Source organism: Triturus cristatus, chromosome 3_2, assembly GCF_964204655.1.
Source record: "Triturus cristatus chromosome 3_2, aTriCri1.1, whole genome shotgun sequence".
Classification (NCBI taxonomy): Eukaryota; Metazoa; Chordata; class Amphibia; order Caudata; family Salamandridae; genus Triturus; species Triturus cristatus.
In genome coordinates this window covers 995,688,570-995,701,725 of record NC_140584.1, presented here as the reverse complement: position 1 = coordinate 995,701,725, position 13,156 = coordinate 995,688,570, and the positions used below count along the sequence as shown (strand labels likewise).

Sequence of the window (13,156 nt, the reverse complement as noted above, 5' to 3'; positions counted from 1 at the left end):
TGCGTTGGCAGACGGAATCGAAGGCGGCGGAGAGGTCTAGGAGGATGAGTGCTGCGGTCTCACCATTGTTCAGCAGGGTCCTGATGTCGTCGGTGGAAGCGATGAGGGAGGTCTCGGTGCTGTGCTTGCTGCAGAACCCTGACTGGGAATGGTCCAGGATCCTGTTTTCTTCGAGGTATCGGGTTAGCTGTCTGTTAACGATTTTCTCGATGACCTTGGCCGGGAAGGGGAGCAGAGAGATGAGCAGGAAGTTGTTGAGGTCTCTTGGGTCAGCCTTGGGTTTTTTGAGCAGGGCGTTGATCTCGGCGTGTTTCCAGCTCTCTGGGAAGGTCACGGTCTCAAGTTAGAGATTGATGACGTTGCGTAGGTGGGGTGCGATGGAGCTGCTTGCTTTGTTGAAGACGTGGTGCGGGAAGGGATCAGACGGAGAGCCGGAGTGGATTGTGCTCATGGTCTTGATGGTGTCATCGATGCTCACGCTGGTCCAGGCTGGCAGGGGTTCGTGGTCGATGGTGTGCGGAGGGTCTGTTGTGTTGCTGTCTGCTGGGTCTGTCTGGGTGTTGAAGCTGTCGTGGATGTCTGCTATCTTGCGGTGGAAGAAGGTGGCGAGGGAGTCGCACAGGGCTTGTGATGGCGGGATGTCGTTGGTGTTGGAGCTGGGGTTGGAGAGTTCCTTCACAATGTTGAAGAGCTCCTTGCTATTGTGTGCGTTGTTGTCTAGGCGGTCTTTAAACGAGGTTCTCTTGGCGGCCCTGATGAGGTGGCGGTGGTTGCGGCTGGCGTCATTATGTGCTGCGCGGTTGTCTGGAGTTTGTTCGCTGTGCCATTTCTTCTCTAGTTTCCGGCAGGCTTGCATGGAGGCTAGGAGTTCTGGGGTGAACCAGCTGGCCCTCTTGCTGGTGTCTCTGTGGAGGGGTTTCTTCAGCGGGGCGAGGGTGTTGGTGCAGTCTTCGATCTAGCGTCTGAGGCTGTGGGCAGCTTCGTCGGTGTTGGAGGGTTCGGTGGGTGGGCTGAGAGCGAGGATTGCATGTAGTTGGTCTTCAGTGATTTTGCTCCAGCAGCGGCGGGGGATCTGTTGGGTGCGGTGGTGTGTGGTGGGTTTCTGGAAGGTGAAGTGGATGCAGCAGTGGTCGGTCCAGAGAAGTATTATGGATGGCTGGTCAGGACCATGTACTCGATATGTAGTGAGACGTTCCTTTTGAACCTACCCCATTTGACGTTCTACAACCGGCATTTACATTTGGTGGGAGGAGGGAGAAAGCAATGACTCGTCTTTACAGGGCTCTTGCCATCAACTACAAAACTGACATTTCAGTACAGAGGGAACAATGGTCACAGAACATGGGAAAAGAGTTGGTTGAGAGAGACTGCAATTTGTTTCTGCAACACAAATGTACACTTTCCAGAAACATGTATCTCAAAATTTAGTAGTTAATTTCCTGCACTGGATTTACGTGCCTGCCAAATGCTTGTCCAAAATATGTTCTACGGTACCATCAAGATGCACCGTGATTGTTGCCACATGGTTTGGCTATGTCCAATGATTTCCAGATATTGGGGGAAAATAGCAAACCACACCATCACGAATGTAGAACAGGACTCCGATTTTGAAGACATACGTATGCCTATTTGGTTTGAGGTCCCTTATCCAAAAAAGATGAAGTTGTAAAACAGGTTCCGTGGTCTAACTCTATTTGTCACTAAAAGATGCATAGCCCAGAGCTGGAAGTCTCCTGCTGACCCGAGGTTTAGATAGCTGGGCGAGAGGCTGTACTAGGACGACATACAGGAGGAGTTCCTCTGCTCAGAATAGCTCAAAGGCAGGGGCAGTAGTGATGTTGCCCTCGAGTTGGAGAAGATGGTGCTGTCTTTCAGAACCGTAACTAATGATGACAGACTGGCCTGAGAGTGGCAGAAGGGTGAGCTGGGGTCGACACAGGACCTCCTGCTACCTGAGTGATTGTTTTATAGTTATGACAGCTTAGCCACAAGTGAGGGAACAGGCTATAAACACACACACACACACACACACACACACACACACACACACACCTTATACGACCTCCCCCAGTGATTCCTTATATCATTGAGATGAGGTAATGTCACCAACCAACAGACCTCCCTAGAGAGTTAGAAAAGTTAGCCCAAAGGGAATTAAGGCCAATTCAGACATTAATTGTGGTTCACTCTTTGGCAATATAATTACAACCATGGTATTTTCATACTGCTGCAAATACAACCTTCAGCATCACTAGAATGCTACTCATGAGAAGATGAGAGTGCAGCACAGACCACTTCAGACCTCACTGGAGTGTTACTAAAAAACAGCGGAGTGCAGACTTCCTCAGACTTCACTAGAATACTCGTCATGTAAGCTTAAATGCCAGCGTACACCAATGTCAACTAAACCACGAGTGTTACTCATAAGCAGACTCCTGGACATCACAGACCAACCCAGCAGTGCTAGTTCTTCTCGTGGGCAGCAGCAGCACAAGACACCCAAGACATTATGACAGGGTTATTCACAGCCGCCAAAGGGTAGCGTAGACCACTTCAACATCAGCGAGTTAATTGTGGGTAGTGTAAATGTGGGTACAGATCACCTGTGGCTTAACCATCGTGCTCCTCTTGGCAGTCAAAAGTGTAGCAAAGATCAGGGCAGACAATATTGTGTTGAGGGACATAGTTACCTGTAGGAAAGAAGGCCAAGGTTTTCAGTTTTGTGGTTCTCCTTTAGGTATTGATAAAAAATGGTTCTGTAGAAGATCACATATTGTAACAATCGAAGTAGATCATGTTGGTTGAATCAGTTAATTGCATCAACTTTTACAATAGGTAGAAGGTTATTCTCTTGGCAATAAAGACTTCAGCAGTTTGTGCTGCAAGTCTACAAATAACCTTGAATTGTAAATAATGTGATTGCCACCAAGTGTAGAAAACTGACACATATGGACAACTAGTGCTGTTTCAGGAATACAACAGGCTGACGGTGGAAAGACACCATGATCTTGGAGTCTCTTTTATTGCGTTGTAAGAAGAGAAGGAAGGAGAGAGGGAAGAACATTATAAGAAACAAAGAATTCATCTCATTATTTCTTGTTGCAGGGAACAAAGGGAATTTATCAGAAGGACCTTCTGATACAGACTGTGAAAGCCTGTGTTTTATGGGATGGATTGCCCATTCCTGGGAAGCTTACACTCAGGACTGGGGGAGCTGTGAGAAGGGCAAGAATCATTTTAAGAAGCCCAGCTTATGTATTGGAACCAGATTTGATTACAGCTTTCAGAAGTCTGGATGTAGGATTTTTCAGGATTAGGAGTCTGAATCCATATTTTCTGAAGTGGCTGATATCTTAAAATGCACATCTCATAAAATAATTCCTCATGTCAGGCTGTAATTATGCCACATATTGCTTCAGCACTCTTTACCACGGGATACATGCCGTACCTGCAATAGACCACTAGAAACATGCACTGCAGCACACGAGCAATAAAAGCATACTTTATTAAAGAATCAACACAAACTGCTGTGCAGCATCTGCATTGAACAACTTACATGAACTGGTGCCAGGCAGAAGCTAACCTAGTAACTAACTTTTGTTTCTCAGAATAAATCTTTTACAATCATAATATTGCATTTTTCCTACGTCACTACTAACTACTTACTTGTTGGTGACTTGAGTACTGGGTGAGCAAAGTTCATGGCAGCAGGATATGAAGAACATTTGCCAATGAGGCAATCAGGGGGAAGCGTCAGCAGGCCGTTGTGGCTCAACATCTGAGGGGGACAAAGCGAAGGCCTTCTCTACAGGATGAACAGCTCATGATTTCTGGAGAGTAAGTGTGTGTGTGGTGTGTGTGGGGGGGTGCCCCTGTATTCTGTGGGATGATATGAGTGTTTTGCTGTTTCTATGCCTGACGAGGCACTGATAGCAGGTAATAGGCAGTGCTGCCTTGCCAGGATCCCTTACACACTTTGGAAAGATACGTGCATATGTAGCAAGAGCTCAAGCTTCCCTCACATACACAAAGCATATACAATAGGTGTAACATCAGTTCAAGTTGCATATATTACCGTTACAGCCCGTAAACATATGCACAAAATAGGTGAACCATTTGTAGGAGTGTGTGTGTGTTTGTGCATGTCCACTGTAATGTATGTAAAGACGATTGGTGGGATGCTTGTAAAAGTCTCAGCCATTGGCAGTCCCCCAGGCCACGTTCTAGTCGACCAGTCCAGTCTTTGCCCTCTATGCCGCACTAGAGACACACATGTTCCACGCAGACTAACTGTTTGAGTATTGTGTAGATGTATCATCTGTGTGCAGATACACACACACACAGACAACAGTTTACACATCCTTAGTTCTATGATTACGGTGTACTCAGTAAAAGCTGCTGAAAGAAAACAAAAAGAGGGTGTAATGCACATCCACATCATAAGAAATATACAGAAAGCTAGTGAAAATTTGAGTATTTTGTGCAGTATTCCTTTTAGGCGTTAATTAGATCATGTCATGTCTGTGTGGAAGTGCAAAAGAGGTTTTGTATTCTCATATTGGTTTGCGATCAGACTCTTAAGATTTCTGCTGTATAAGTATGCTAAATCATGACTCTTATGAACAGTCACAGTGCGGTTTCGAGTATCTGGCCTTCTTTGGGTATGGCTATCGAAAATCTGATTATAATTCTAGAGTACAGATGCAAGGAGACAGTGCATGCTCTGGTTGCTCTCCACAGCGACACCAATGAGTGCCTTTCCATAGCTTTGCTCCCAGGTATTCAAGTCTACCATCCTTGTGTTTTGTGCTCTCTCTCCTTCGCAGTATTCTGACTTATCTCTTTCACTTACAGTGCCCGCAAGCGGCCAATCCCTTACTACAGGCCCAGCCCATCATCTTCCAGCTCCCTCAGCAGCTACTCCGACAGCCGCAGCCGGAGCCGAAGCTACGACAGCTACAGCAGTTACAGCCGCAGTCGCTCGCGCAGTCGCAGCCTCAGCAACAACAGCAGGAGCAGCTCGGAGAGCACCGGGTTTTGAGACGCTTTGAGTGAGGGCCTAAGCCCAGGAGTGCAGCTGGCAATCTGATTCACCTACCATTTGCCCCACTGCCGCGTGTCGCTCACAAACACCCACCCAGGTCCCCTAAATTTTCCCATGTGCTAAGGTCCTGGACAGTACAGAGAGACTTTGTGAAGGTACTGAGAAGAAGTCACAACCATGGGTGTGGGCTGGTACAACTGCACCATAATACATGCAATTAGACTGGAGTCTACCGCAAATGCAACAAGAGAGTGTTGACTGTTTCAGACGTCGCTGTGGATCGAGTTGTCTCACAGCATCTTTGGATACAGTGCATAATTCGATTTGTGGCTCGAGAAGTCTCCAGTCTGGAGTGGCAGGTTGATGAAGGGTGTGTTGGTGATGAAGATCCGTGGTGAAGGCCATGGTGGGCTTCTGCTTGGGGGAGGTCATCATGGTACCGCCTCATCTTTGTAGAAGTAAACCGAGGGTGCTCAAAAGCCTGTCTGTGAACTCATGCTCAGGCACATCAATAGCACTCTTTTTGACATATGCAAATCAGAAGTCACTTAATGGGGACACCGAGGATTGGGAGTGGAGAATAATAATTACTCCTTTGGCATGGATAGAGGGATCGGTGCCTTGCAGCTATGGTGCTGTACGGCTTATAGTGCCCAACGACTGATTACTGCCCTTAAAAGGCTGTCCAATGGGATCTCAGTTCCTGTTGTTACCCAGCTGTGATGATCCACAGGACAAAAACCTAAAAAGATGCCCAAGAGGTAAATATGAGCCAGCATTGCTATAGGATGGTGACTGCTGCCCTGAGCCATGCTACAGGCCTGCATTCCAATTTGCTGACTGCTGGAGCCATTTCAGTGAAGAATGCCGGCTGCAACCCCACCCAGTGAAAGCAGTAGACTAAGCTGGATAGACAGATGGAGTCTGGCCTAGACCAAGGTACTCCCAGTCATACTGCTTCTTTATGGCCCTGCAGTGGCCAATCCTAGAATTGCAAAGGGTTTTGATGCAGAAGGAGGAACTTTTGAGCTTAACCCTTCAATGACAGAATATGATAAGTCTCCACAGCTGGCCGAACTGCCATGCTGAATTTAGCTGTTTGAGTATTCTTCAGCTTGAGGTGATTGTGCAATGACCAAACTTGACATCCCCATTGAATTTTAACCCGCAATGTTGTCTGATCCATTTGCCCCTCAGTTTCAGACCCAGCATAAGCCTTTAAGTGGAGATACAAGCTGTTGACTTGCCCGGGTTTTCCACTTCAATAAAGTGATTAGGGTAGAGTTTCAGATAACCAGACTTTGGAATTATACATAATGCATTGATGAGAAAGACTCGATAGGGAAAAATGGGTGGGCATTGAGTTGAAATGGTACCTGAGAAGGTGTCCTCATTAAATGACAGGTGCTTTTATTCATCACCTTCACAGATAATGTGTACTCTTGTATTCCCAGATGGCGGGTGCTGCCTGCTGGTGTGAGCTTAAGGACTTCTTTTGAGGGATAGGTTTAGGTAGGGTAGCTTATTGATCATGGATTTTGGGGGTCTTTTATTGCAATGAACAAACCCAAAAGGAAACAGACAGATGTAATATTATAGACATCACTTTCCCCTTCACAGTAACTGGGGTTGGGTCTTTCTGCATTTTCTGTGTCCGAATTGGACAAAATGACTGGCTAGCTTTATTTATGTATGCTAATTTATTCGGTTAAGGTTATTTAAATTTATTATTTATTTATTTATTTTTGATGTGTGAGTGGGATGATTGTGAAGCCGCATCAGCACTTTCAACAAAACAAAGGGGGAGAACCATGTGGGACAAGAGCAACGTTCCCACTCAGGACAAAGCCTTCTTTTCCGAATGGACAATTTCAAGAACTTCGAATCATGAGTAGGCATCTGTATTCCGATACCCAGATTTTGATCCAGGGAGCCACTTCCGGAGTTCTCTATTCCAGCATATGAACATTTGCCTGCATTTGCCTCCTGCCAGTCCATTTGTTCTTGCACAGAGTCCCATCCGGAGACATGGGATTCATTCTTGGGAGCCTCAGGCGAACAAAAAAGCCCTACTCTTCCCCCAGAAAATGAAATTAAGGCTATTATCCACACTGGTTAGGCCTTGGCTCCTAACAGCTAAGAGATGGCTTGACGGAAAGTTAACAAGATGAATATGGCCAAGATGCCCTCACACTAACACTTACAGCACATACACAGTGCTTCTTCTCCATGAAGAAGTGAGCTGGAAGCCACTGGGGTCAATTAGAGGACAGACCCAGGGGACAAGGTATAGACGCTTCTGGAGAATGGTCTCAGGAGACAGTGAGTCATGCATTCGGCTCGGGGCTGAATAGGAGGGTTTATGCTTAGGGACAGTCCCAAGAACAGGAGGCCATGGGCACTGCGAGGGGCACATAGGTCCTAATTTGAGGATGGGGTAATTGGACAGCAGACTATGTGTTCTTCAATGGGACAGCGCCAAGGACAGAAGGCCGTGGGGTCTACTAAGGAGACTTCCCAGTGGACAGAAGGCCATGGAACTGAATTAGGTAACTCGACAACCTGGTAGTGTACCAGGGTACGGACGGTCATGAGTTCAGCTAAGGGGAGAATCCAAGGGACCGTTGCCTTATATTTCTGACACAGCGGCTGTGGGTTCAATTAAGGAGAGATTCATAGGGAACCAGGCCTTGTAATCAGGGGGAAGTACCTAGGAACACAGGGCATCCGGTCACCAGCACCTATGTTTCTTCTATGCAACAGTGCCAAGAACAGAGGCTATGGGTTCCACTAATGGACAACCACAAGCAACAGTGGACACTCCCACGAGATAAGAGGTCAAGGTTTCTGATCGGGTGGCTGTCCTTCAGGACAGAAGCCCATGAGTTCTGCTCAAAAACAGTTTCAGGGGAGAGGCGGTTCGCAATCTGCATGTTTGCTGTCCAGGTTTATTCTATATTTGGTCAACGGTGCTACAAAGCAACACCCAATGTTTAACGTCCAAAAATGGTAAAATGCCCTCAACCTTAGCAAATATCTGCATGTGTGATTACTGTTAAAGGAAAGGCAGGTGGCAAGCCAAACCCGACCTTAAACTTGAAGTGGGGTGCCACTGCGCCCGAAATAACACAACTGCACCACATCACTTATCACGAACCGCCACCCTATATATTTATTAATTCATTTATCTATTTATTTTTGTCAAGATGTTTTAGAAAGACGTCATCCCATCACTTACCAAATCTCGTTACAGTACTAGAAGAATAAAAGATGTCTAATTTGAATCACGTTAATTCAGATCTGTTGAATTTGAAGGGCTGCAACGAGTAGCACTGCCCCAGGACATGTCATACAAATGCTCAGTAATAACAGATTCTAGTGAACAACTTATTTCTCGCCTGATTTACGTGTTTCCTCTCCTATTGCTGAATAATGATTCCACATTTTAGTGTCACAAACTGTCACTTCTCATCTCACTAAATGCCATGCCAGCGCTCACAAAATGTCACATGCCCATCTAAAAATGTTACTCTACCGCAGTGCTTAATTTGTGAAAAAAAGTAAGTGCCAGGGCCAACATCTGGAGACCACTGCAGCTTGCACCAGACATTGCCCCTGCTAGCGCTGCCAATGCCAGTACCAACACAATTATTAATCGTCACACTCCTACAAGGGTGACAATTCAGCCTACTCCAGGCCTATAAGAATGGCTTGGGCGGCAGTCAATAGTCATTTTTAATGTATATTGAATTAATAAACAACTGTTGTTGTGCTCATCTCTAAATTAGACAGAACAGTGCCAACATGTGGCAGACTATTACAAGCCCTGGTGCTGATAATCATGTGCCAGTGCCAAGCACCGGAAACCACTGGCTCAAATTAAGCATTGCTCTACCACGCCCCTAAAAAAACTATTTCTACACTCAATAAATTACACTCCACTGCTCAGAAAGTGTTGGGGTAACTTTTACAAAATCCATTTTAGCTTCTACTGAGCAGATGCTGCATTGCTCGTTCAATCTCACTTCGCTTCTATTAAAAATCGCTTACAGCTTCTGAAATATGGTCTGGCTACTCATGGAACATCGCTCCAGTCTTTGGGTTAAAGTCCTGCCACCGCAGCTTTCATATCCCTGGTGGTTCAGACTACACGACAAACGCACGACTGCAAAATTGCTGTGCATCAATCAGTGGTGCCCACCACTGGTCCATCCGAGTTATGTTTCAGGACATCTACATGAGATATGTTTTCATTTGATTCATCTAAATAGGAGTTATTTACATAGCCAGTGTCAAGGCAATGCCTCGCAAACGCTTGGCTGACCCCTGAATGGGAAATGGGCTCAGGAGTCTTTGGTGCATATTGAAGCTTTGAGTCAAGTCTCAATCCCCCTCCTATGGGGTCTCTTGAAAACAGTTTCTCTGTTTATCTTTGTCTGCTGATTCAGTGAAACCGAAAGCTTGAGGGTCTCCCAACCTGGTGCTAACTCAAGACACATCTACATCTCCTGTCATTTCTCAGCCAGGGCTTCCATGACCAGAGTCCCAGGAGTTGAAAGTAGGGGATAAGTTGTTACTACCAAAATCCATGACCACAGATAAGTTTAGTTTGACATCTCAAATAAGTGTTGAATATTGAATGAAGGGCTCTCTTCATAGACCGCAGACTCCTAAGTGGTCAAGCACATTTTACAACTGTCCCTAAAATGCAAGTATTTCGATTTTTCCACCCATATTTAATGATTCACTCTTTCTCCATTAAAAAGAAATCTGTTCCACCAATGTGCGTCAATAAAAGATTACATTATCTCCCTGACGGGAGCTTTTAAACATTGGCAGGTGTATAGCTATGCGTGTACAGGCCACGTCTTGGGCAGCAGCCATCACAGGGCCAGGCCAAAAACCACTGTCCACAGTAGACAGTAGCTTTTGTTCTGACCCTAAGATGGCTTCCACATGTTTGAAGATCTCTAAAGCATCATTTCAATCTATTTATGATCCTCGTAGTCTTCCTCGTGCTGTTTCCAGGCCTGTTTCATGGCACCCTGGAGGATGCTCACAAGAACAAATACTTTGCTGGAAAACTAAAATATAACACAGATGTTTATTTAATCTTTATTATTTAATTTTATATTTATTTTTTAGGGTGGGTCGAATTTTGAGTCCAACATGTTGACATGTGAAGCTGGCCCAATGATGATAAAAGTATACAGTGTATATAAATATATTGTAATGTACTAATGGCTGTGTGTTTTTTTTCAATTTTACATTATTTTCTTCCATAATGAATGTGCATATTGCAAGTGCAGCGACACAGCAGACAAGAATGAATGCAAATATACTGATTATTCGCATTGTACTTGAGCACTAAGGGCCTGATTACAAGTTGCATGGCACTGGCACTGAATGTGAAATTTACATTACCAGGCAGTAACAACACATCAGTACAGTGCAATTACGAGTTGAACCTTGTGGAATGGGGAATTACTGCATGGAACTGAGCTAATCTGTCATAAAACCACACTAAATATCAAAATCCATGTGGGTCCTGCATATATTTACCACCTTTGAGCAGGGTGTGTGTGTGGGGGCAGTAAGGGAGGGAAAGGGGCAGATAAGGTCTGGTAGGGGAAGCATTAATTGCCCCTGCCAAAAAACAAATTGGGGGACAAGTCGTTTTGGCAGAATTGCCACCCAATAAAATGTGGTGCGTTGTTCCTACACCTTGGAAAAAAGAGTGTGGTGGAACTAGTGCACTCACAACCAGGTGGAGGGGAATTCCATATGGTAATTCTGCTCTGCTTGACTGATAGAGCCTATGTTGAAGAAGGCGGATATCTGAGTTTTTCCTTTTAGACATTTTATGAGATAGTTGACAATCTCCTGACTGGCACCTGTTACTTCAAATTATGAGTATATTTCTCTAAGAATTTTATTTACTCTTATGAAATCCTATGGTAAATCAAAGTAACCACTCAACCACTCCACTCTTGGCATTCAGTTAAGCAATTTTAACACACTCCACCCACTGGAACACAATGGGAGCTATTCACAAAGGTAACTTACACTTGTGAGTAACGTACATGTGCAATTTACTCTTACACATTTGAGTAACTTTATCACTGTTGCCTAGTTACAAAATCTGAGGGTAAAACTAGTCAAAAGTTTCGACTTACATATCTCCATCTCCTCAAACTTATGAGTCGAAGTTACTAATGCCAAAAAGAAACAGTAATATTTCCAGCACCACACATGGCCAACAACAGGCATTGCAACACCCTCTCATAGAAAATAAGAGAGGTAGGGACTTAATAGTCCCTACCTCCCTAATAACAAGCATTGGCATAGCCAATAGGTCTCGCCTTTGGGACCTTATAAGTGTTTAGCCATGCAACAGTTGATGTTGTTGCACCAAGGATATTATGCTGGATAACTAAACACTTATAAGGTCCCAAAGGCAAGACCTATTGGCTACGCCAATGCTCGTTTTAATAGCGCCTGTACATGAAACCGTCTCTAGACGCTATACGTTCTCAATGAGCTGAATTAATGTAGGTGGTGTGTGAAATAATGTATTTTTTTGCTTGTAAAATCCCATGAAAATTATGCAAAATGTTGATTTTTACCACGAAAGGGTGTGGTTTGGGGATATCTTACATCCCTTTTCTTTCCCCACGAAGACATACTGCAGACTGATTTGACATTTTCATCGCAAACCACTATACTTCAGGCGAAATTGCATTTTGGGAAATGTGAACTTCGGTTAATTTGTCATTGTAATTCCAATTTCACCCAGACATAGTTTTCGCGAAAGTTCTGAATGTGCTGGAATAGGCCTCGAGCCCTGAGTGGACTGGTAAGAGCTTTTCACAGTTTGAAATCAAGACTCTTGGGCATCCTCCTACCCCAAAAGTTCTATCCTTTGAATCACAAATTGGTTAAGCATAGGCATAGCGCTCCTGTGTCTGCCCCAAAGCTAGATTCTGCTGCACGTCAAATGGCACAGTTTGGAGGAAACCTTTTTATATAATCACTTGATTCTATATCGATGCTCGTGGTGCTTGAGAGGAGAGCGCGCAACCGGTGATCAAAATTGACTTCTCATTGGCATGGGCGGGAGGCCTGTCCAGGGATTATTATAATAAGCCGCAGGAGTGAGCCTCTAAGAAACCCAGTGTCAGGGGGTAACAAAGCGTAGCCCGTTTTCTAGCTCTTTTCCTCTACTGAGGTAGCCTGGCAGGCCTGGGCGAGCCTCCCCTGTTTTGCCCTGTAGATGGCACACCCCCTCCCTCATACTGCAGAGGAAGAGTCGATGGCAGTGGCTGAAGCATAAAAGCGCGGCCCTAGTCTTCCGTGCATCGGACCCACAGTAAACAAAATTGTCTTCTCCGATCGCCGTTCCCCAGCGTCGCTCCCCTGCTTGGATATGGATACTTAGGGACTGGAGCCTTCCGGACTGCGGAATTAAAGGTGAGGCAGAGGTGGTGGCGACGGCCATGGCGTATATTTCTCCGCTTTGTTTTGGTTCTCCGTTATCCACTCTGCTGGGTTCCTGCTATCTGCACGATTGTGAGAAATGAGTTTCATACGGAACTAATTTCATCAACATGGCATTTTTTCTATTCGGTCAGTGTGATGCCGTTATGCTGCATGATGGAGAGACCTCATTTAACGTGTTTTTATTTTAACAAGTGTGTATTTTTCTATTGTATTGTAATATTTATAGAGCTTACTACTCCTATGCGAGACGTTAAAGTGCCTGCCTTCATAGGAAGCATTTTGCCACTTGACTGCTAGAAACGGATGGTTGTTTTTGCATCAAAGGATGCTGCACATATTTTGACACTAAGGAATGCTGTGCTGCAAAATAAAACAAGTTTGACGAGGAGAGGAGGAGGCAGCAGGGAGAGGGGAGAGAGGAGGAGGCCTGCGCCTGTTTCCCTTGCGGGAGCGAGCGTCTGTTTGAAAGTTAATTACAAACAGATGGGCTCAAAGTTCGCTCCCGCAAGGGAATCGCCAAACGTGCATGCATTGCCATTGAAAGCAATGCAAAGTGTGCACGTTTTTGGCAGAAAAAGCGAATTGATTCCTAAAAGTCTCCTCCTAAGCAAC

At 45.2% G+C, this 13,156-nt stretch overlaps 1 protein-coding gene across 2 annotated transcripts in view; it reads left to right on the top strand.

The window, feature by feature from the left end:
* The window catches only part of SRRM3 (serine/arginine repetitive matrix 3), a 361,844-nt gene extending 351,563 nt beyond the window's left edge, over positions 1-10,281 (top strand). For both annotated transcript variants that reach the window (XM_085649611.1, XM_085649610.1), the window contains one exon: positions 4,855-10,281. In XM_085649611.1, coding sequence (XP_085505737.1) covers positions 4,855-5,041 — 187 coding nt within the window. In that variant the 3' untranslated portion in view covers positions 5,042-10,281. The remainder of the gene's footprint in view (positions 1-4,854) is intronic.
* Positions 10,282-13,156: the final 2,875 nt, after the last annotated feature.